Source organism: Passer domesticus, chromosome Z, assembly GCF_036417665.1.
Source record: "Passer domesticus isolate bPasDom1 chromosome Z, bPasDom1.hap1, whole genome shotgun sequence".
In the NCBI taxonomy this organism is placed as follows: Eukaryota; Metazoa; Chordata; class Aves; order Passeriformes; family Passeridae; genus Passer; species Passer domesticus.
The window spans coordinates 29,419,296-29,444,433 of NC_087512.1; the positions used below are offsets into that span (position 1 = coordinate 29,419,296).

Genomic DNA, 25,138 nt, shown 5'->3' on the forward strand with positions numbered 1-25,138 from the left:
ATAAAGTACTAGAAGTGCGAATAAAAGTATTTCTGACTGCATATTACTTGAACTTGCAACTAGTTATTATAGTTGATTGTTTTACTGTTAACAAAGTTAAGCAGTGGCACAGTAAGTTGTCTGATTTGTTTTTTTCTTAATTGGTATTTTATAATATAAGCATAAACTCATTATTGAATTTTCCTTTTAGATAAATGAATTGGTGGATGCCCGTGATATCAACATTGGAGCCTGGTTTGAAGCTCACATAGAAAATGTTACCCGAGCAACAAAGGGACATAAGAATGGTAAAGCTCAAGGGAAGAGTGGTAGCACTTACAAAAGGACTAATGGAAACTTAAATCAAGATCATTCTAGAGAAAATGCAAATAATTTGGACAGTACACCTTCCACATCTTATTCAGACTGTATGGACACTGATGAGGAAGCTATTTATCATATCAAGTACGATGAGTAAGTGCTCCTGATACTATTTTGAGGACATCACATATTTTTGTTTGGTTTGTACAAACTGAGAATTTCTTGAAGAAGCTTGGAATCAAAGAAAGCAAGTTCAATGTTGTGACCAAGAAAAAAAATACTAAAAAACCACTTTTTAGTTGGATATAGCAAATCCATTGGCTGCATTGATGTCTTTCATGCCTCAATATTTCAATATTTGTGAAATAGTAATATCTTCTCTTTATAAGAATATTCTTTCTATATAAGAGTATACTTTCTACATAAGAAAAAGAAACCATATAACCAAATTTTTACAGTTGGTTTTTTGAAGTAAGGGTTTTTTAAGATTTTTAAAAAATTATTTCCTGTGTATATGGAATAGCTCTAAATAGAGCTGAAGGAGAGCTCCACTGAAGCAAATTTTTGTTACTTAATTTGGATTTATTTTATTCCAAATAGAGTAATTGTGCACAAAATTTTGGATCTGCACTTATAGTAGAGATTTGTTATTGAGAACTTTGTGGCTGAACGCTTAAAACTGATCCTGAACTGGAGAAGAGGGCGTTAAGGGTAGAGTTTTTTCATGTTAGTTTGGGGCTTTTTTGTCACTTCTCTAGTCATAACAAATTCTAGAGCCTGCAATATGTGAGTGGGAAACCTTGAATTTAAAAAGATTTTGTATTTATGAGCAGACTTTGCACGTCTTCATTTGCTTGGGAAATTGTTCTGAAATTTTTTTGGTAATAATGTGTTAAAGCAGTAAGTTACACTTTGAAGCAAATAATTTTTTTAATGAGTTGAGTATTTTAAATTTTTGACACCGAGACTAGTAAAAATACTGTAGTCTGTGAAATATAAGATTGAAGTAGAAGGATGCAAAGTATATTAAATATGAACTAAATATAGATTTCCACAACACTTTTTTACAGTAGCTATTTCTACTCTACATATTTTAGTACATAACTCTGCATCTGAGTTACAGAGAGCAGTTTTGTTCATTGTACTAGTAATAGGTGCAACTTAATGCTCTTTTTTGATGTTATGCTACGTTTGGATTCCATATCTGTGACTCTAAGCATTTTACTTAAAATGTTAGAGAACTAAAAATTTGAAAATGACATAGTCAACTATTATCAAAACAAAAATATTTTTTATTGCAATTAATGTCTTTCATGGTGGGATTTCAAAGACCTATCTTTAATATTATCTTATTTTACAGTACTGTGGATATATCTAAGTTAGCAATTGGCATAGATTTCTGAGAAGGTGTTTGTAACTATTGCTGTGAAATTATGTTGGGTTTTTTTAGTTTTGTTTTGTTTTTTGTTTTTTGGGGTTTTTTTAAATTTTTTTTTATTTATGAGTTGGAAGTACATAAGTAGAAAAAGTTTCACAACAGTTCTGATTTTTTTTGGTCGAGTCTTACTAAACTAAAAGATTGACCTCTATTTATGTATACTTCCCTTTCAGCAAGTGAAGACAGTATTTTTACTCCTACAAGGTCCTTAGGTATAGAAGCTCTATACACTTAGCCAAAATTTAGTAAGGCACAGAAGCACAATGTGGCAAGATGGTCACAGTTAAGCTGATCAGTCTTAGATAGTGGAAGTTAGAGCTTTTGGAAAGAAAAATTATTTGAAAGTGCAATATGTAGATTTATGAGGGAAAGTTCTTAATGGATGTTCCCCAATTCTTTTGGGGTCTCACTTTTTTTCTTTCAGCATTACTCATCATGCACATTCCTATTGTAACTACATTTGTGTTTCTACCACTTTGTTTTAATACATTAGTGTTTACCTCTGATGCCTGTAGACACTTGTATTCTGCCACCTCTTTGCTTGATGTGGATAAGTAGGAAAGTCATAGTGTGCTTTGACACACAGTTGTTCTCTGCTACAGAAATATATTAATTTATTTCTTCGCTCCTCTTCTTCAAGCTTCACATCTTACTGTGAGTACTGTGCCCTGCACAGTTACTTGTGCACAGGTGTTTTGTTTTTCAGGTTTGGATTAAGCATTTTGCTGCCCAATATACTTGGCATTTTCTAGTCTGTCCTTGTGGTGTTGTTTTGGAGAAGCTTTTCTTCTTTTTATCTCTGATAGATGGTGGCTCTCATGGGTGACATAGTTTCAGCTCCATCTTTCCTACAACAGGTGTTCTTACATGACACAAAAACACTCTCCATTATCTGAAATAGAGTAAAAATTACTTACAAATGAAAGATATAAGCCTGGTGCCAGTAAAGCCATCAAAATTACTTTAATGCATTGGAAGATTTATATCTCAGAGGTGGGTACAAGTGCACAACTTCTCAAGTCATAACTGATGCTTTTCTCTCTGTTACATCCTTCCGGTTTGAAAAAAAAACCAAATCATCACAAAGGTTACAGTTGAGGGATGGTTGTAGTGCATTGAATTGGTCTAATCTACCCCCTAGATCAATGTATTCTCCTATAGCAGTTTTTCTTAAGGGGTGAAGCAGGACTTTTCCTTTAAAAGTGAGGAAAAGGCTTAAGGCTTTAAGTGAGAAAGCTGGCTTTAGCAGCGCATATCACAAGTCCTGTACAAAATCTAAATGCTTTATTATGCAGTTTAGGTTTCATAAAAGTGTTCCTCCTCAGAGGGGTTCAGTGTTCATTTGTTCCTCTTGCCGTTTCTTGTTTAAGTAGTGTAGTTACAGTGAATGTGAAAGGAAAAAATATGAGAGACCTCTTTTTGCAAAGAGTATAGTTAAGGGAAATTACCCTTTGTGGGCAAGAATTAATTATAGTAATCTCGAAGGGGTAACTACCTTCTGACTAAACAGAGCTCTCCTACCAGCTGTGACTGCTGGCAGATAGGAGGTACTACATATTCTGTGATTTTGTAGATAACAGGTGAGTTGTTTCTGTAGTGGTTTTCTCCCACCTCTTCCTCCACCATGCCCCACCCCAGATATATATCTAGTATTTAACTAAATTGCTACAATAGTTATATGGCCCACATATTTTTGCAGAGAGAAAACCTAGGGCCATTGGGAGGAAAAGAACTCGGCTTCAGATTGCACTTAGCAAGACTTGTGACTCCAATTCAAAGATTTATACTTGTTTGAGAGCCCTAATTTCACCAGAAAGCAAGAGACCAAAATTCCAGTTTTACCAATGCTAACCTTCAGGCAGTATCAAATTTCTTGGCATCCCTTTGTGGCTATGTAACTTCTGTATGACAGTCCATCTTCTGCTTTCAATTTCTAAATGCAGGTTTTTCCCTGATGTCAGCAATTTGAAGGTGTGTTCCTGGTTTTTTCAGTGTGTATTCCTCCCCTTCCATTTCACGTTTGCATTTGTGGGTATCACAAGGAGCCATTAAACACTTTGAAGTTAAGGATGTGCTATCATGTTTCATACAAAACATACATACATTTCTTTCTTCTGCTCCCAGCAACTGACTTTAAATACAGAAGAAATTAACCTGTCTTGAACATAAGAAAGCTGAATCCTGATTTAAAAGGACTTTTAAGGAAACCAGCACATGCTGGTCCTAAAGTTAGCTGAGATAATTGTAGGTGATCTCCACCACAGCTTGCTTAAGAATCACTTCTAAATCAGAAACAGGATGTTTTAGTAGCAGAGTGGTGCTATAAGGACGTGCCTACAATGCTGTGTTATATCAGCATTTGCCCTTTCCTCTTACCTTATTGTATTTCATATTTGTTACTGGTGTAGCACTGGTTATAGTGTACTTAGTTTCAGGGAGACAGTTCTCATTCTGCTGGTATTGGCTTCTTGATCATTAGCTCCCCAAAGCAGCAGGAAGACTTAGGATTTACCCATAGTATTTGGATTACAATCAAGTAATGTCTTTTCCTTACTTTCAGTCATTTGTAATAAAGTCTTTCCATTTAAGAAGGCCCTCAGTAGAAGCCACAGAGAGGCTGGATGTTTGTGCAGCATGAGAAATTTCAGTAAGACAACTTATATGCAAGTACAGATTTAAGTATGACTCAAGTCTAGGTAACCTTTTACAATGCCATTGTTCTGGCTGTTGATATTCCCCTCAGGTTTTATAACAATCAGAGAATTTTATTTAAAACCGTGAGGTAATATCTGTGTCATATGCCACATAAAGTATGCTGTAGTTATTTCTTCTAGGGAACTAATTGCTTCTCTTTACTTCATGTTTAATGTGAGCTGTGGAGTAATGGCCTCGGATTTTAATACAGATATGCACACATTGGGAAAATTAGGATTTCACTGTGTTGCCACGGAGGTCAAAAAAGTGTAGTCATCCTGTGTGGCTGTTAAAGCAATAGGCAAGACACAGTCTTAGAGCTGGAGAGCACAGACTCTACTGAGGTAATGAGGAGAAAAGTTCTAAATACTGCCTGGTCAAAAAAACCCACTTTATACTTGCAAATGTAATCCACAGCTGAAGAGATTGTCAAGAGAATAATAGTATTAAACTTGCTATTACATTGGTTTGAAGGGGAACATCCATTTTCTGAATGTTTTAAATAAGAAATTTTCACAGCTAGTAGGCTGGGATTTAATCTGAGAATTCATATAGATCACACTACTAATAAATTGATTTTTGGAGACCAAAAGACATTTTGGGCCATTCTCAGATGAGGTAGCCCCTACTTCTTTCTTATACTTTGCTTTCCAGCTGTGTACATCTGATAGTGAAGTTGCATTGAATTTTGTGGTTATGTGACTGTACAATGAAGTGCTCATTTCCTAATATATCTAGTGTTTACTAGGTGAATGTTACTGGGTTTTTCATTCATCAATCAAATAAATTATTCCTATATCCAGTGGGGCCTTATGTAGGAAATATTCCCTGCTTATTTGAGAGGTAGCTGCTTTGTGCAGCATTAGCGATAGTGCATGATGCAAACTGTTCTGTTTTTTCTTCTGTGAAGAAATGTCAAAATACATTCCTTTGCATCCTATGTGTTTCTCAACTAACCCTTGTAAATGTTTAGCTATCTGACTGTTATATACATCAAACACAGGAAAGAGTGCAAATAAGGAGGATGCATGCTATCAGATTCCTGACTCTAGTTCAAGACACTGAAGTGAGGAAGGGGATTCATTTTGAAGAACATGAAGTTAATGGGTAGAATGCAGCCAGTTATTGGCTAGTTAATGGCTAGTTATGGGAGATATAGACTGTAGTTTTTTTATAGCGTTTATATCCTTTTGTTTATGTTGGAGAGTTTAGAATTTGAGAAGAGGAAGAGGAATGAAAGCTGTATTGTCTGCTAAGTAGAATGTTAAGACAATCTGTTCCTAAGGGTACCACATGTTTTTTTTTCTGACCTTATGTCAGTCACAAACATTTTTTGCAATTAGTCTGAGTGATACTTGGCTCACTCTCCTAGAAATGTAATTTTGTTTTCCAGTTCCTAGTATCAGTGATTAGTTTGTTTACTCATTCAAAATTTTTACCTCATACAGATTATTAGACAATGCTGAAGTAATCAAAGAGCTGATATATCAGATATCTTTTTTCCATATATCCTCACTAGAAAGCATGCCACCAGAATCATTCATATTTGAAAATGTTGTATGGGAGTAGCTACACACTGCTGCTCTTAATTTCAAGAAGTTAGTTCCTTGAAAGTTTATTTGTCCCGTTTGTAATGGGTTTCTGACTGTGTATTCTGTGTTTTGTAATGTCAGAGTATTTGTATGTGTTGTAGTCAGGGTTTTGACAACAGGCATTAACTGTAAGACTTTGATTTCTAACATTGTAGGCACCTTGTGCAAACTGAATAGGAAAAAGTTTGAGAAGACAATAATAACAGTTAGGGTTTTTTGTTTAAAACTGATTCTTGGCTAAAAATGTGGTGTGATCAGTGAGAATAAGATTAAATTTTACTATTTATTCATTTATCTTAAATTAGCTATAAGTGTTCTCCTTGCATTTCTGAAGAAAGTTTTTTCAAAAAATGCATGACTTGTCTGCTATCCAGGGAAGTAAACCTGTTTTTCATGATATTTGCATTACTTAGACTTGTAATACAAAATTATTCTATTAAAAATTGAACGTTCTGTGTATTTCTTACACTTCTGAACTTCTGTTTTGACATTCTTATTTCCAGTTTGTCTCCCTTCAGAGTATCCATGTTGTCCACACAGTGCAGCCGTGTACGGCTAGAAGTTACTTTTTCTAGAAACTCAGCATTAAAGTAATTAGGAAACTAAGATGGTTCTCTTCGGGCTATTAATATGGTTTCTCAGTGTTTAAGCTGCTTAATTCTGTAATTATTAGTTGTTAGGTAAAGTTCTCAAAATCTTGTTTATGTTCCATGTGACTGATTTTTATCTTTATAGATATTCAGTATCCCTTCCAGTCTGTCTTTTGAAATATATTACTTGTTTTTCTTGTAATAACAAATTATCAGACCTACTGGTTTTTTAGTAGTGTACAGCTTGACTACCCCAGTGATTTTTTTTTACGCATTCATAATTGTGGCTTACAGTGTAGTGCTTTTTGAAACACTGTGTTGGCTTTCTCAAACAGTACAGCAAAATTGGGCTGATTATTTCTTCAGGTTATAAGGGAGTGGGGTGGTAGCAATCTAGTTTTTATCTAGTTCTACCTTCTTAGTCAGATTTACCTCTTCCAAGAGTTCAATCCTTTTGGTTTCTTTTTTAATTTTTGTCCTTCTATTCCTTCATTCTGGGGTTAGAATGACTGATTTCTGAATTTTATGATTGACAAAATAAATTCTACTTTCATTTTATTAGTATTGGAAAATAATTTTTAAAATTATGCATCTGCACTAACATTCCTCACTGTACTAGTATGAAGAGTGGTTGGGGAAGTCTGCTTTTTTTCTCAGAATTTTGTTTTTCCAGTTCTAGTTGTTCTAGTAACAGCTGGGAAAAGTGTTAGAGGGTATGTTGCAAGGTCTCAGTAAACTGAGCAGGCTTGGGTTTATTCTGACATGGAACTACTATGTGTCCTAGCATTTGAGCATTTTAAGAACCTCAGCCATCTGGCCATAGCTAAGAAATACTGGAATTTTTACTTCATGAATAATTCTTTGCTATGGAGACCATCTACAAAGATAGGAAATCTCAAGAAGTCCTTGCTATGCTTGTGGTAGAAATGCTACAGGGAAGAATTAAATTAGAGGTAAATAGAGACATCCTATGGTCAATATTCATTAAATTCTTATGATTGTGCTTGCTGGTATAGCTCCTTTTTTCAGTGTTAGTTGTCAAATGTCCTAAAAACATGGAAAACCAAGAAACTGTCCACAGCTGTTTTAAATTTAAAGGTTTAATTGTGCCATATAATCTTAATTTCAACTGCACCAATTTAGGCTAGTCTCTGAAACATTGCTGTGAAAATGTTTGTTTTCTCTTGAGTGTAATCTTAGGTTTTTTAAAGTAACTCAATAAATGAGAAAACATTTTCAGCATGTGCTCGTGTCTCACAGTAGTCCTTTATTAAAGCTTCCCAGAATGGGCAAGAATTAATTTTCATGTAATTCTTGAGGTTAAAGTACCATATTTATGTTCTTTATATTTTGGTTTATCTACATTTGTATCTTGTGATCTATGCTTAAATATTATTGCATATTTAAGAAATTAGATTTTAAATTAATATGTGATTTTTACAAATGGCATGTTAAACTTTAGGAAAATGAATGTGAGGTAGTAGAATGTGAGCATTATTTCTTTTTCATATTTAAATAAATTGTAGCATTAGACACATTTGAGGGCACAAGTTTACTGTGAAAGTACTCTTTACTTATTAGTATAATAATGAATAGTAGTACGGAGCTTAACATACAGAGTTTAACTGTGCAGTTTTTAGCCTAACTCAAAAAACTTGTGGCAAGTACTGCTTCTGCTGTTTTGCCTGAGCTATGGACTAATATGAAGGGTTAAATAGCTGCTAGCATTCATCAGCAACCATGAAAACATTTCTCCTTGTGCACAGCAGTAAAAGCATTCAGTATCTGCAACTCTTTGCAAAAGAAAGGTAAAATGTAGCAAAGGACATCTCATTTGTCTTTTTCTAAAGTTTGTTAGTTTGCATTTCTGACTAGCTGATTAGAGGGAAAATGCACTTAGTGGAGAGTCAGCCTTGCTTTTCTTCCTTTGGAAAACAGTTTCTGTTTATAAAAGAGGATTTTGGGGGTGTCTGATAGGCAGTGGTAACTGATAGGCAATATTTTTGCTTAGGTTTTTTCATAAACTACTTCCAAGAACAAAGGTGGAGACATTGTTAATGTTAATGATGACAGTCTTTGAAATTCCTCATCAGTACAATAGGAAGGATCTGTTTTGAGTTGTATAGAGGTGAGAAAGATAATATGAATCTGAGTTTAGGGAAAAACCTGTGTCTAAAGCTTGCCCAGGAAAAACAGAAGCTGAAGATATTTTACTTTCAGAAGAGAATAGATTTTTCAGATCAAGGTTAAGTTTCTGTGAATGTCAACTCTTGTAAGTCAAATATTGTAATTTTTTTTTTTTTATATAGTGACATGGGAACTTCTAAAATGTTCATTTGTTGTTTTTATGATTCCATATGTATTTCTTACTTGATTATTTCACTGTATACATAAATGGTGTCTGGTTTTGATCTATCTTCTCTAGTTCCCTGATGTTTAGGCACTATTTTGGTTTCAGAGTTCAAGTAAACTGAATCTTTATTTGCTATGTTCTACTTGCTGTCTTCTACAACTTTCAGGAAGGGTTTACTGTAAAGCTTTTGGAACTGATTAGTAGGTCAAACATAGCTGTCTTAAGATTTCAGTAGCCTGTTGTACAATAATGTGATGTTATTTAGGCATTCAATAAAGTAGGCATGATCTCTATAGCTTTTTTTTTTTGCTTTGTCTTATTACCTGTAGGTGAATCAGTCATAGTTTTTGTGGATATATATTAATAATTGATATAGCAGAACAATACAGTAATTCTTTAGGTAAAAGTTGCATGGCATAAGGGCATAACCTGAAATGTTAGCTCTTCAGTATGGACTGAATTTGGAAACAAGGTGGGCAAAAAATCCTTGGGCAATGTGGAGAGTTACATTGTGAAACTAATGTTTTGATAATGACTTGATCACAAGTACCTGTCATTGTATGGTGTAACTTCTGTTGTGCAGAATTTTATAATTGGGATCTAAAAATGTTGGTGCAAAAACAGCCCTTGTATTTAACTTTTTAAGTAGTTAGAGATATGTTCTTTTACTTAGCCATTAATTTATCTGAAGGTACACCTGCTCATAACCTATTGCGGTTCATGCTTCTTTAAACAAAATTATCAGTAAATCTCCCCTGTTCCCCCAGCCCCCCAAATCAGTAGTAGCAAACTAGTGTGTTAGATTTAATAGAAGGCATAAAACAAAGCAAGATGAACTTGTTTAAAATGTTTCCAGTTTCACTGGTGGGCTTTCAGTCAACTGTTCAGGAGTAGACATCCTGATTACAGGCTATAGTCTGTCAGTCTCATGCTCTTAATGACAGTTGTTTTAGTACTACTTACTACTTTCTGTAGTAAGTTGCAATGTGCAATTTTCCCAAGACCTTGAAATATTCTTGTTCACTGTAGGGGGAGGCATGTTGTAAAGTGAGCCATATTTTTATTAGTAAGAGTAGGATTTTGCCCTTAATGTTTAACAATGTGGTTTGATAAAGGTATATTAATTTAACTGTGAGTGCTTTTGTTAAAGTGCCAGTAATTGCATGATGAAAATATAATTTTAGATACATCATCCTCAGTATTGCTTGTTAAGAAGGAGTAATTTTAATAGCAGCTGTTTATTTGCAATAGACTAATTTTCCAGGTTAACTACCTTTTGGATCCTGTCTATATTCTGCTATTTTTCCAGCACATGTACAAATACAATCTCTAGTATGAAGTAATAGTTGTCTTATTCAGAGGAATATAAGAAAACTGTAGTGTTAAAATGAAAAGCATATCAAATTTGAAAAGGTTTCCTTCCTGCATTGGGATTTTAGTTAGAGTGCTGTCAATAACACTAAATTATTGAGAAGTGCATATGGATTTACTGAATTTAAAAAAAAACCCAAAACTCATGGAGTCTATTTTTCCCATCTGAGATGAGACAAATTCTTAGTCTATATTTAGAGGAAAACGATTTAAAAAAGTATAATAGGTCAGATCTTAGGGTTTTTGTGTGCCCAAAGAATATTTAAAAACTTTTACTTCTGAAAAAAGTTGTCTGTGACTATTTTTTACTGTTGCAGTAGTCATAATCATTGGTGTTGTTGGTTTTGCTTTTCAAGGTACCCAGAAAATGGCGTAATAGAAATGGACACAGTTAATCTTCGACCCCGAGCAAGAACCATTCTGAAGTGGAGTGAACTAAAAGTGGGTGATGTGGTGATGGTTAACTACAATGTTGAGACACCAGAAGAAAGAGGATTTTGGTTTGATGCAGAAATTACCTCTTTGAGAGAAATCTCAAGGACTAACAAAGAGGTTCATGCTAAAATTCTGCTGGGGTAAGATTTGCTTGACGAACTCAGAAAATCTCTACATATCATATGAAGTGTATTTGGTTTAGTTTTTTTTATCTTCTAGTCACCACTAGATTAATTTTAATGTCGTACTTTGATTCAACGGCTGTGGGAATTACAGAATTACAGTGCATGGTTTTCACAATGTGCAGACTTAACTGTAAGTCAATTTTTATTTTTCAGGAGATTGCTAGAGGCAACCATAAGGTTTTTTATGTATTATGTATGATTCAGATTGATCAGAGCATGTTCCAGTAATTTTTTACATAATTGGGAACCCCATCAGTATCACTGAGTATGAGTCATCTGTGACAGTTTGAATAAGTCTGTGAACTGGCTAAATAAATTTTTAAAGAATAAAATATTTATGTAGTATTATGACCTCTGATAAGTAAAGTGTGGAGGTGGTGTCACGTTTTCATTGTGACTTGTGACTAAGATTACCTGAATATCTTTGCTTTGTTTTACTATTTCATTTTAAAACTTCCGTACAGTTCTTTAGGGGATAGTGTTTTCTGGAGATATCCTTAAGATACTGCTGTCAGTAACTTGTGTTGTTGCCTTCTTAAGGATGAACAGAAGACGAGTGGTTGATTTAATGTTGGAATGTCCCACATTTACTTATGAGTGTTATCATTCTTCTGGGAATGTATTCCTGAAAATGAATTGGAGTACTAGCATTCCTTGTAGTTTTCTTTACAAGGAGAATGTTGTATCAGTAGGAAGACTTAGTGTGGGACATGGTTACTTGGGAGAGACATACTGAAATAGACCAGATTCACAGAGACTTTTGTATTTTGTGTAAAAGTGCAATATTATCTGGTAGTGGGAAATAGCAAAGATATTGGCTCAGTAGAGCATGCAAGTAAATGAAAATCTGTTTTAGGGGGGTGGGTTTTAATTTTAGCATTATAGTATTTTCCTAGATACTGTCAGTGCATTATAGTCATCTTTCATTAAATAGAGCAGGCACAATGGACTTGTTTTGTAGGCAAAGCAAAACACCCCCAAACTTGAAATACAAAGCTAGAAAAAAAACGAGACGATATTTTGAATTATTAACTTGAAAGAGAGAAGAGATTAAGAAATAGAATACAGTATCAATGGAGAGATACAGATTTTCATTGTAGTGCATTTAGTGCTAGTGGCATTTGGTGAGTCAGGGATGGGTTTCATGTCCCTCGACAAGTAGAACTGTCCAGAGAAGAGTTTACATGAAATTCAAATGTTTGTTGATAATGTTCTTTAAAACTGTTACCTGTATGGATTCTTTCAGAGTTTTCCCCATCTGTTAAAAATAGGATAATCAAAATAACATTTTTGTCTTGGTTTGAAAAGACAGGTGTCTGCTAAGGAAGGCAGGAGCCTCCCTGAAATGCAAAATGTAAACCGCCTCCTTCTGAATTATTATAATTTTGAAATTAAAAGGCTCTCAGGCAAAGATATGGGAATAAGAACAACAGTTCTTTACTGGAAAAAACTAAAAATTTCAAATGTAATAGTACAAAAAAAATCCCAAACTACTGACAGAGTCAGAATATGACCTGACACCCTGTTGGTCAGGGTGGTGGTAGCACTCCCATTAAATGGTGGCTGCAGTCCTCCTGCAGTGACAGGTGTGATTCTGTTGAAGCAGTGATCCTGTAGAAGGGTGCAGTTTTCCTCTGAAGGTCCAGTGGTGGTGTAGATGGGCCTGGTCTTCCTCTGGAAATCCAGTGGAGAAGAAAGCTGCACCTCTGGGAATCCGGTGGAAAAGGCTGCCTGTGGTGTTCCAAATGTCAGATTATATCCAGGTAGGAATGCTTGGCTCCTCCCCCTGGGCAGAGCATCTCACAATAGGATGATGTAATTTTTATCAGTCATGCAGTGGCACTCAGGGGCCCATGAACAGGATCTCCCTGCGAGAGGATTGGTTGTGGAAGAGATAAAGAAAACTGCCCAATTAACAGAAGATAACTGCCCCACCTCTTAACAGATAGAAATAGAATACCCCTATTTCCAACCTAAGACAGTTTTATATTGGCAAAAGGAAGCACCTCATGGCCAATAAAAAATTCTGGTTGGAACTCTATAGGGTAGTCTTTTCTATATCTAAATAAACTGATAGTTATGCTTCAAACTAGAAGACACTCAATTCAGATACTGTCAGTACTGTGGCTGGTACAGTAGGGTTCCCCCTGATACTTACACTTACATCTTTTGAAATGAGTTGGGAGGAAAACACATAGTGGACAATACCTATTTTAAGGTGATGAATTTAAGTCCATTTCTGTATTTCAGAGAATTTTCTTCCTAGTTAAAAACTCTGGTTTCCTAAATATGTTGATAAATTGTATATGCAGTAATCAACTTGTTGCAGAAAGTAAAGTTAACTGAGCCATGACATTTCTTAAATTTATCAAAGAATAATTCTGGATCACCTGTACTATCCAACTCATTCCTCTCAATTAGTAGCAAAAGAAGAAGACAAATCTCCTTGCATTTATAAATTTGTGTAAGGAACATGCAAAAGTAATTGCTTTGAATTTCAGGCAAGTTGATTTGCAAATTAAAAAAACAACCTCAGTATTGCATTGTTAATTAATATATAAATAATATAAAATATATTAATTTAGTTTAGAATAATGCAGTAGTTATTTTAATCTGTAATAATATAATTAATATATTTCTAGTCTATAATATTCTTATGTGATTATGAGTTCTTAACATTATGTTAGCATTAACTGTTTGTCTCAAATAAAGGTGACATTTATTTTGAATTTTTATTATTATCCATTAATGATTGATTATATGCTAATGACTATTTTTTGTGTACTACTTAAGAATAACCTTAGCAGGTAGTAAAGGGAGGCAGGGGTCTTAGGGTTGCATCAGATATATTCATCACTTGGACTTTTTTCCTTTGTGGTAGTATAGCAAAGACACTTTGTATAAAACAATTTTGTATGCCATATTTGAAGGTTTGATTTATTGATCTTGTGTTTTTGACAAAGATTTCCTGAAGCTCTTGGCACAATCACAGGAAATAACAACATACTGTTTGTGGTCATGCTTTGAAGCTAATAGAACATACGAATATTTTTTTTTGGTGCACCTTTTGACATGTGTATTGTTTGGTGTTACTGTTACTCATATCTTAGTCATAACCAAAAGGAAAATTCCTATATAGTCTGTCATCATTAGCTCATCTTTTGGAAAATATATATGAAATAGCGAATTTTACCAAATAGAGGATGAGACTGAATAGGGGAGGCAAACGTCATTATGCAGAATAATTGACCACCTATTACTAATTTTCATTTCTATAGTATTTACATTGCAGCTGAAATTTGTAATTGTAGGATGTCTAAAACATATAGAACAGGATTTTTTGTGTCTCAGGTGCAAATAATAGGGAAATAGCAGTGCTTTGGCCATGGAATAGGACTTAAGGTTTCTCATGACTCTGTGTGCATGCTTGCAGTTCAGGATCTCTGAATGTGAGTTTCTTATTTTGGAGTGTCTGTGGTTCCTCTAAATTTGTTTTAACTGGCAAGGTGCTCCATCTCTGGGTTTAAATATCCTCTGTTTTTCCCTTAGGGGAGAGTGTTTTATTTCCTAATGACAATATTTGTTTGTAGTCCACAATAATATGATATGTTGTCTTTGAGACTAACTGTTCACAATTTACCTTGGAGCCAGCAGATATATTTAAATTCAACATACCAAATCAAACCAAAGTAGGCACTCTGGATTTACTCCTTCATAGAATTGAAGATAGAGACCAAATTAGATCTTAGTTTTCCTCAGTAAACCCTTGAAAGTCTGAGTTTAGCAAGGACCCTGTCAATACCAAGACTCTTTTTTGCTTAAGCCTTAGGAGTTGTGTAGGAATGTTGATATAAATTATACAGAGTGAACATAATTTTCTTTGGATGAGTGAATGTTTAATGAATTTCATGTCTTCACATATATAGTGAAGACATGAAATTCATTAAACATTCACTCATTCATTGTAAAGGAATGTAATAGAATGGTCCTAAATTTTCATATTCATATTTATCATCTTTAGTTCTGCAGGTTTTTGTATGAGCATTCCTGCTCCCGAAAAGGAATTTTTTTGCAGATTATTTTCTCTTAGTTTGTAATATTTTTATTTTATTTTTCTTGTAACATGCCAGATCTGCTGTTTGTCTTCCTCTTTTTATTTTCATAGTATGCATTCATATTTATCATCTTACTACTCCTTTTATTCATATCTAGCATGTTTTAGTCTCAGAATGCAATATGATATTTTAAGATTATTTTTATGCTACCTGTACAGATTTTACTTTTTAACTTTTCCCTTTACTTCCTTTGGACAAGATTTTCCATTTATATTTAACTTCTGATTTTTTTTAAATCGTACCTTTATTTGTTTATACAGGTTTGCAAAGGCACAGAAATCAAAACACTTTACAGAATAATGAGGTTTTCTGTAATAGTGAGTGAAACAAGCTGTGCATGGCGTTTTTTTGTTTAAAATTTCTTGTGCCTCTGTCAATTTCTGTCTAGTTAAAAAGAAAGTTATTGGTAGTCGTACCTTGTTTTGGCACTTTGGAAAATAACAGTACCATACTTCCTATCACTCTCAGTATATATAGTGATAATCATCATGTCAGAGTTGTTGTTATGATTTGGTAGATGCCCAATAGTACTGTTCTCATAGTGCTTTTTCTTTAGATCTGGAATTTTCATTAATGTGGTTTATACCTTACTAATGCTTGCATAATTTTCTACCTAAAGTAACATCCTGGTTTATTTATTTTATTGTAGTGTCTTTGACTGTTGCTGGTTGATCTGGGAGGACATTGTTTTGATGCTGTGTGAAATAATAACAGTATTTTCTTGGACCCATTTTCTCAAATAACTTTCATGCTGTATCAGCAAATATCCTAGTAATAAGAATTTTAATTGCTGAAGACCTTACCTATGGCTTTTTTGCACAGATGTAAAAGTGGCATATTTCTTCTAGGCAACAAAACTAGTAAAAAGGTGAATTTACATCTCTTACTTTCATCTTCTCCTTGTGACCTCAGTGGAGCTGATCATCTCCTTTGAAGAAGAGAACTCCTCTTGAATCAACAAGACTCTTTCAAATCAAGGTAGATTCCAAGTGGCCAAGAAGCCTGCTGGGATCTTTGATGATGAATTTGTAGAGGTGATGCCTAGAACTTTTTAAGCATTTCTTGTACTGCTTTTCCTAATCTCTGTCACTAGAGATTGTTCTTTTTGTGATACACAGCCTTAGGGAATCATCTCACAACTCGTAACAGGAATGACTTTTGACAACCAGAATGTTTTGCATACTACTTAATTACTTTGTTGGACAAAAGAAATCATGTTAGCTGAGGTGGTGCGTGAATGTAAGTCTCTGCTTGAACTTACAAGTGAAGTTTACTGTACATTAAACTGTTCACTTTTAAATTCCACACTACGTTTTTAACCTTTCTTCAGTTGTGGTTTCAGTTTTGAGGAAATGTCAAGAATTAAAAGAGTCAATGGACCCAAGGACAGAATATTATTAAAGAGACTTCTGAGTAGTGTGAAATGCCTTTTGTTAATGATTCAGGTGTACAGGACAAATATCCTAGGAGATACTGGGACATCCTACATTCTAGAGTAATGTTATTCAGGATGTATTGTTTCTGTCAAATGTGAAACAGAAGAATAGTATCTGACAGAGTATAACTAATGAAGAGAGCATGAGCAGAGTGAATCTGTAACCGTTCAGTGTACTACTTGTCCTCTTTGCAAGACCTTTACGAGACCTTGCAAGACCTTTATGAGACCTTGCAAGACCTTGATTCAGCAACTATGGCATTAAACCCTTGGTGTTGATACAGGCTAGGGATGAACTCATGGACCTCAGCCTTGCCAAAAAGGACTTGGGGTGCTGGTGAATGAAAGGCTGGACATGACCAGCCATGGGCACTCACAGCCCAGAAAGCACTCACAGCTTTGGGCTGCATCCAAAGCAGTGTGGGCAGCAGGGCCAGGGAGGGGATTCTGCCCCTCTGCTCTGCTCTGCTGAGACCTCACCTGGAGTGCTGCATCCAGGTTCTTGGCTGAGGACAGAAAGGACATGGACCAATTGAAGCAAGTCCAGAGGAGGCCACCAAGATAGCTGAGGGGAATGGAACACCTCTTCTATTAGGAAAGGCTGGGATAAGTGGAATTGTTGCACCTGGAGACCACCACCTCAGGGTGACGTAATTACAATCCTGCAGTACCTGAAGGGAGAGAGAGACTTTTTATGAGAGCATGTAGTGACAGAACAAGGGGTAATGTCTTCAAATCAAAAGATTTGTTTTAGAGTAGATATTGGGAAGAAATTTTGTAGTACAAGGGTGGTGAGGCATAGGAGCAAGTTGCTCATGGAAGATGTGGATGCCCCATCCGTGTTAATGTTCAAGGCCAGGTTGGGTGGAGCTCTGAACAGCCTGGCCTAGTAGAAAGTGTCCCTGGCCAGGGATTGGAACCAGATGATTTTTAGGGTCCGTTTCAACTCAACAATTCTATGTTCTATGAAAGAGTACATTTTGAGAAGTATTTGGCTGACTTATTATTGATATCCTTTTCTTGTTTCTTTCTCCTTTCCCTTTGGACAGAAGTTTCTATTTTACCAACACTGACTGAATAGTTGTGATGGACATGTTCTACACAGATTGTAGCTATTCCTTCACACTCTTTATCTGTGTGCTTCGTTGTTCTACATTAAAGAGGACAAATCTTCAGGAGATTCCCCTGAATAGAAAGGATTTGAAGGATTACTGTTATAAGATTTGCTTATCCTTAATTATTTTCTGATAAGGAACAATTATTTTATCCACACACTTCCCTTTTCTTAAAAAGAGAACATAAAAAGTAAGTGATTTGTCCTTTCTGTAATTTCCCTGCATATTGCCTGATCTTAAGTAGCAGTATGGGTAAACTGATTGTTTCAAGTTGGTTTTCCAAAATGGAGGGAAAGTAGACTAGATGCTTGTAATTTGTGTTAAGTCTTTTGGACTGTGAATATACTGTTCTTTGAAATTCCAGAATTTTAGTGGCAAACCAAGTGTACCTTACAGAGAGAACCAAAGTGTAAGTGACCAAATTATTTAAGATCTTTTTAGTACTGCTAGTGAAAAGGGTAAGACTTTGGAGGGCAAATCATCCCAAGGAAAACATGCACAGCTTATGTCAACAGACATTTGACTTTTAGTAATACCACTTTGACTTTTGTCCCTTACAACTGGAGAAAGGCAAATCCTGCGTCCGTTTTAAAAGAGGGCCAGTCAGCCTTATTTCAGTCTTTGGGGAAAAGGGGCCAGTTTTCATGAAGTGCTGGTGAAATGGTGATGATTAGGAATAGCCAGGGTGAATTTTTTTTCTAAGAGGAAATTGTACTTTACAAGGTCATCTGCCTTCTGTGATAAAATTATTTTCTCTGTGGCCAAATGTCTTGGTTTGAAAGACAGAAATTTGCTAGAGAAGTCAGAAGCCTCCCTTGGAATGGAAAATGTGAAGCCCTTCACTCCAAATTTTTATAATTTTGAAATTAAGGGTCTCTCAGGCAAAGATACGAGAATAGGAATAACAGTGCTTTACTAGTATGTGTGATAAAGCAAACAAACAGCTCCGTCAGGAGCAGCAGCCAGAGCCCAAACCCGCTCCCAGCCCTCTCTGGGCCGCAGGAGCCGTCCCCGCTGGTGCAGTTCCGGGCGCAGCCAGCAGGGGCGCTGCTGGCTCCCGGCGGGCGGGGCCGGTGCGCTGACTCCCGCGGCTGCAGGGGGCGCTGCGGCGCGAGCTCGGGGAGCGCGCGGTAATGGCGGCTGGGCCCAGACGGGAAGGGATGGCGGAGAGGCTTCGCTTCACAAGCCCTGGGGCACGGTCCCTGTGCCCCAGCAGGACTCTCAGAAGCAGCAAGCGTGACTGGCAGGATATCTCGGCAGGCAGAGGGCACAGGGCTACAGTGCAGCAAAAGCTCGGAGCAGTGCTGAAGAAGGGACAGGGCAGCAGCAGCCCAGCTCCCAGCAGGACAGAGAGGGGCAAATTCAAGATCCCGGACACCTGAGCAGACAGTGATAGGTCCCACTTTCAGTGGGGTAGTTGATAATAAGGTCTCCATTCAGTGGCTGCTCTCATGAGCAGAGGCTCACCCATGACAGAAGCAGCAGCTCTGTGCTGGGCTCTGGCAGTAGCAGTGAATTCCCTTCCCTAAGTGGTGGCTCCAGCTGTCCTCACCTGACTGTCCTCATCTGAAGCTGAGAGAGAGAAAGCAGAGGTCCCAGCCCCATCTTTTGTCAGCCCAATTCTCAGGTATTTGCCCCTCAGAGAAAAACTCCCAGATAAGAGAAGTGCAACCAGATGCCCTTCTTCCCTGAGCTTGGCCACTTCTTTTGTTTTTCTTAAGTACCCAGTCATTAGTATTTCCTAGCAACTCACAGGGAAAAAATTCCTTAAGTAAAATGGAACAGAGAGAAACCCAACCCCCAACACCAAAGATAGAGCGAAAGTTGTAATTTAATTCAATGTGCAAGTGTCCCATTATCCTGTCCCAGTCTGGTGGAAAACTGGAGGATGGATAGCCAGGTGGGTTTCGAAAAAGAAAACATTGAATGAGTGGACTCAGAGGATAGTGGTTAGTAAATTGCATGCTACTTGGGAAGTGATGACAGGCAAGGAACTGCAGGGATGTGTCCTGAGAACCTGTACTGTTCAGTATCTTGTGGCAGTACAGTGGACTCTTGCCAAGTTTACAGACACAGTAAACTGATGGTAATTCAGGGGTAGTACTGCCAAGCAGAGTGACCTGAACAAGCAGAGGAGGAAGGGGTGGCAAAAGACTCAAGAAAGTCAAGATGCATAAATGCAGTTTTCTTCCACCTGGGAAGGCACAACCCCTTGAAGCAGTACTCACTGGGAAGCAACTCTGATGAGAGGGATCTATGGGTCTTCATAGAAAGCAAGGTGAATATGAGCCAGCAGTGTGTAATGAAGATTAACAGTATTTGGGCCATATAAAAAGAATAAGTAGAAGACTGGGGAAAAGCATTTACTCTCCTTTACTAAGCACTAATTAAACTGCATCAAGAATATTCCACCTACTATTCCACTCAGCTCTAAACACACACCCTCTCATCTAAATGGACAAAAGAGAGATATATAAAATGCAGTGAATCTCAGCAGAGGGGCAGAAAATGGATTCTTTGGATTGCATTTAAAAGCTTAACATTTCAGTTAATTATGTGTTGAAACATTAATTGCTTTAACAACAGAAAAAAGCGTAAGTAAAAAGTGTTAAAATTTCAAATGTCTTGGTGTCCTAAACATATCTGTAAAATTATATTTTGAAGGTGAAGTATGGGTTGACTTGGATCTCTCGAGGGTTTTGTTTGGTTTTCCAGAACATAAGCTATATCTTCAGTATTTGTAAGTGTCCTTTCTCTAATAAACATGCAGACTTGGAACCACAGAGTCTTTTGACTTGCTTTTTAGGGGGGTGAAATTTAGAAGTATTCTGAAGTTTAATTTCTTCCTACTGAGAAAAGTAAGTCCAAACAGAAGAGGAAAAACAGAAGAAAACAAATTTAAGTGCAAAAAGGCAAATCGTGGGTGGGCAGTAGTGGTGAGCACAATATTGGGCAAAGCATTATGAAAATAAAAAGAAAAAGGGAGTGGTATTGAAACATATGTATACATTTAAGAGAAACATCAAGGATGGAAAGGAGCTCTTGATACTGTTCAAGCAGGATCAGCCAGAGTAGTTTGTCTAGGACTAAGTGTAGTTGGGGTTTTAATAATGTTACAGGTGGTTACTTGACAAGCTTTCTGAACAAACTAAAAGAAAATTCGCTCTTGCCACACAAAATGCATTTTTCATGTATTTGTATCTCTTACCTCTTGTCTTGACAGAGGACTAGTTAGAGGAGTCTGGCTCCCTGTTTTTACACATAGGTAAGAGCCATCCTCACATAAACCTGTTCTCTAGACTAAACACTTCTGTATCAAGGATGTTGTGTATCAAGCCTATTAATCTTTTTTGTATCCCTTTTCTGGAACCACTCTTGTAAACGCACATCCATGTTCTCTGGGGAGCCTACACCTGGCCTAACTAATGCTGAGTCATGATTGGCATTTGTTTTCCCTCTACCTGCTGGCAGTGCTGCTCTTAATGTAGTCCAAGAAGCTGTGGACCTTCTTTGCTTGCATGGGCACATAACTGGTTTATGGTCAGCTTGTTTTTTTATGTTCCTCAAGGTCTGTCTCTACCAAGCTGCTCTCCAGTCAGGTGGAGACACTCAGCAGGCACTGGTATTCTCTCTGTGCAGGACTTGGATTTTTCTTTGTTGAACATGATGAAATTCCTTTCTGTTCAACTCTAAATGGTGGCAGAGGCAACTGATATTCCCTTTCCCTGGGACTGAGTTGAAGCTGATCAGTCTGTCATCAATCTTTCTTCTTGAAGACAGGTGTGGTATTTGCTCTCTTCTATTTAACAGGAAGGTGTAATCACTTTTCAGTAACAGGACTAAGAGTACACACATCCAAACATCAGGCAGCTCCTTCAGAGCTCATAAGTATGACCTGTTAGAGCCAATGGATTTCTATATTGATGGGGTCTCTGAGGTTGAGATGACCCCCAGGTGTTAGAAAGTCTCTTTATTCCCAGCCCCGCAACTGAAGGAGTCAAAATTCCTCGGCTCTGGTTTTCAAGGTTGTTTATTTTTCCTTATCTATAACATTCGTTTTCTGACCTGCGGAGGTCTGTCCAGCAGGTTGGTCCAAGGCACACTGCCCGTCCTTGGGGCGGTGTTAACATTTTGTACTAAAAACCATGTGTACTTTATCTACAATAACTTTCCAATACCTATAACCTTTGTTAGACAGTCTGTCTCTACTCTAAACCAATCCAAAAGTGTCACCATCACAGCAGAAGATGGAGGACAAGAAGAAGGAGATGAAAGGACAGGACACACCTAAATTCCTCCATCTTGCCTCTTGAGCCCCCATTCTAAAACCCCAAAATTCTTTTTTTTCCTCCCTGTAACAAATGAACTATCATTCTACTCAAACTCTTGTGGCTTGTACATCTTCATACAAAGTTGCTAATTTTTTCCATGGATTCAAATCAAAGGCACAGGTGTCTTTGGCTCCATGCCAGGGTCTCTGAGCCCCTTGCCAGGATCTTGAGTCCTCCAGGGCAGTCAGAGGAATGTTCCTGGTTTCTGATACTATATGTTCTGTGTAAATGCTCCATAACCTAATTTTCCACTGAGGCTAAGTCTTCCTTACTTCAGCCATTCCTTCTGCTCTTGGGGGCCTCAGATTCCTAAACACTGGTGTTAGCAGTAAATACTTGAGCCAAAGAAAGTGCTGAGTACCTTTGTTTTTATGTGTTTACTGTTATTAGGAGCCCTGCTATATTTAGCAGTGGCCCCACATTTTCTCTAGTTTTCCTCTCCTTTCACAGAATTTTACTCCTCAGATTCAAATCAGTAACAGTAACCTTGGCTTTCCCAACCCTTCGCCTACACAAGAAGACACCTCTTCCTGCCCCAGATCAGCCATTCCAGCTTCCACCTCTTTACACATTTTCTTTTTATATCTCAGCTCTTTATTAATTCCTTCTGGCTTCCTGTTGCCTTTGATGTCCTCCACATGGTGATAGACCATTTCTGAGTTTGGGATGATGCTTACATATCAACTAGCTTTACTGGGTCCATCTCTTCAGGCTATCTTGTAGGATTTTTCCAAGTAGGTCTCTTCAGAGATTACATTCCACTGTCCTGAAAACCAGGGTTGTCTTGTAATTTATCCTTCCTCCAAGGATTCTGGACTCTGTTATCTCATCATCATTGCAGACAAACTTTAATGTCCCATGATAAGTTCTTCACAGTTTGTGTGTATCAGTCTAGAAATTTGCTTCTCCATTATCAAGAAGTTTTTACGACTGCACTCCAGAAATTCCCTATATTGTTTGTATTCTGCTTTGTTGACCTTCCAGCAGATGCCATGGTGCTTCAAGTTCCCTGTGAGAACAGGGCCTGTAAACATGAAACTTTTCCCAGTTGTCTGAAGGAGTCTTAATATAGCAGGCACCCATTACCCATTAGCATTACTAATGTTCTGTCTGCTAACCTTGACCTGTAAGCTCTTGACTGGTTTGTCGTCTGCCCTCATGTAAGGGACAGCTGCTCTTAGTCTTCCTAGCCTCTTCTTCCTGAAGAGCCCTTACTGATTAGTCACAGCATTCCAGTCATTTGAGCTATCCCACCATGTCTCCATGATTCCAGTGTTGTCATGGAGCTGCATTAATTACACAGACCACTGTAATCCCCTTTCAGGGAGGGACACAAAAGTGTGTTTTTTGGGGAGTCTCTCCAGCAGTTAAAACCACTAGTATATGGGCATTTGGATTTATCAACATAAAAATTAATAATTACAGGATTATCAGAGATTCCAGACAAACACAGAAGACCTGGGAAGGCTGTATTACCATTATGTAATGCCTATTGGACACTTAAATGGAAGATTTAATATCATGCACTAATGAAATTGGAAATCATGGTGGAAGCATTTGCTGTAATTTTTCTAAAGAGAGTTGGGCAATATAAGGAGTGAAGATATTCCAAAACAAGCAGCTGCCCTCTAAATGCCAAATTAGTCTTTTTCTCTCTAGGATTTTCTGACTTTCAGTTCTTATTGAATTGGATTCATCATGTTCTGAGCAGGAGAATCCCTGGATTCCAAGCTTTTTGTTACAGTAATGCAGTCATATACGTTCAAGCCATGATAATAAGTACATTACAAATTTTCTAGGCTAGAATTGTGGGTTTATCCTTCTTTGAAAGCAGTTCTTGCTTTTGGTTTGATATGACCATTTTTTTGAAACATCTTTGTGACTCTTTGATTCTGTGCTATTGTTTTTCTTTTTTTCCCCTTTTCTTTTTTGTGATTGGTTGGTTTTGTTTGATTTTGGTTGGTTGGTTAGTTTTAAAGCACCTTACATTTTGGGGGTTTGTTGTTGATTTATTCATTTGGGTTTTGTGGGTATTTGGGGAGTTCGTGTTTTTTGTGTTTGTGGTTTGTTGGTTAGTTGGTTTTGGTTTTTGCTCTGTATTCTGGGTTTTTTGGGGTTTTTTTTGGGGGGGGGTGTCTTGGTTTTTTGGGTTTTTTTTGGGTTTTTTTGGTTTTTTCCAGAATGCTTAATGTGTTTCTGTGCTTTCACGACTCTTTATTTTCTGTTCTTTGTTTTTCGGAAGATCTTCTCATCCTGACAGTATCTCTCAGAGCTTGTTATGAAGGGAATGCTTCTTCTCGTGTCTTTGTTTTTGAGTTGAGGTTCTCACTCAGTCTGGCAGGGTTCACAGATTGGTCTCCTATAACTTTATCTTAGCTCATGATGAGTGTGTGCTGCATCTACTTACTGAATTGCAATATAATTTAAAATCTGCATAGGAGTGTTTAACCTCTTATAGTAAAAATCACCTGTTTGTATCTTTGCTTCTTCCTAGCTTGAAGGAACTTGCTCAGACCCTTGGAATGATGTCTTGAAGAGACCTTAGCATTGTTTCTGTGCACTGCAGTTCAGTCTGCAAACACACAAAGTCGACTGAGCTTAGGCTATGCCCTGTGATGCCAAGCACAACTCTTGTATCTTGTTTTTCACATATGAAGCCTTTGGTGTATTACCTTTAAAGGTCATTGTCCTGCTTTTTTACCTGGTTCTTCATTCAGATGTTAACATCTGTGTGTTTGAACTTGGGTTTGGAAACTGTAGATGCTTTCTGAGTATTTGTGTTAGTGCCAGTCACAGACTTAGTCCTGACTACAGGAAGGGAGCAGCTGAGGTGGTGGCAGAGGATTCCTCTCCCCATCAGGGGCATTCCTGCAGCACCATGGACAGGGCCGGATTTGGGGCAGGATCAGGGCCCTCCACAGGCTCCACTCCTTGTTGTGGTCCATGTCTTGGGGTGGGGATGTGCACAGAGTTGTGGGCCTCTGACATTGTTGCTGGCTGTTCTCTCAGGCCAGTTGTTTCCCCAGGTACTCTAATTCTGCCTACAGCTGCCCGGCTAAGGAGAAGAGTCTCTGTGTCCAAGTCTCTGCTTTCAGAATCTGGCATCATGAGCTATAACACATGGCTTTGTAAATGCATCAAGCACCTCACCTACTGCTGACATTAAAAAAGTAATATCCTGCCT

The 25,138-nt window shown here is 37.2% G+C and overlaps 1 protein-coding gene across 6 annotated transcripts in view; it reads left to right on the plus strand.

Moving 5' to 3' along the window:
• Positions 1-25,138, plus strand: part of UHRF2 (ubiquitin like with PHD and ring finger domains 2) — an 82,730-nt gene that overhangs the window by 19,569 nt on the left and 38,023 nt on the right. For all 6 annotated transcript variants that reach the window (XM_064404632.1, XM_064404633.1, XM_064404635.1 and 3 more), the window contains exons 3-4: positions 191-453; positions 10,695-10,913. In XM_064404632.1, coding sequence (XP_064260702.1) covers positions 191-453; positions 10,695-10,913 — 482 coding nt within the window. The remainder of the gene's footprint in view (positions 1-190; positions 454-10,694; positions 10,914-25,138) is intronic.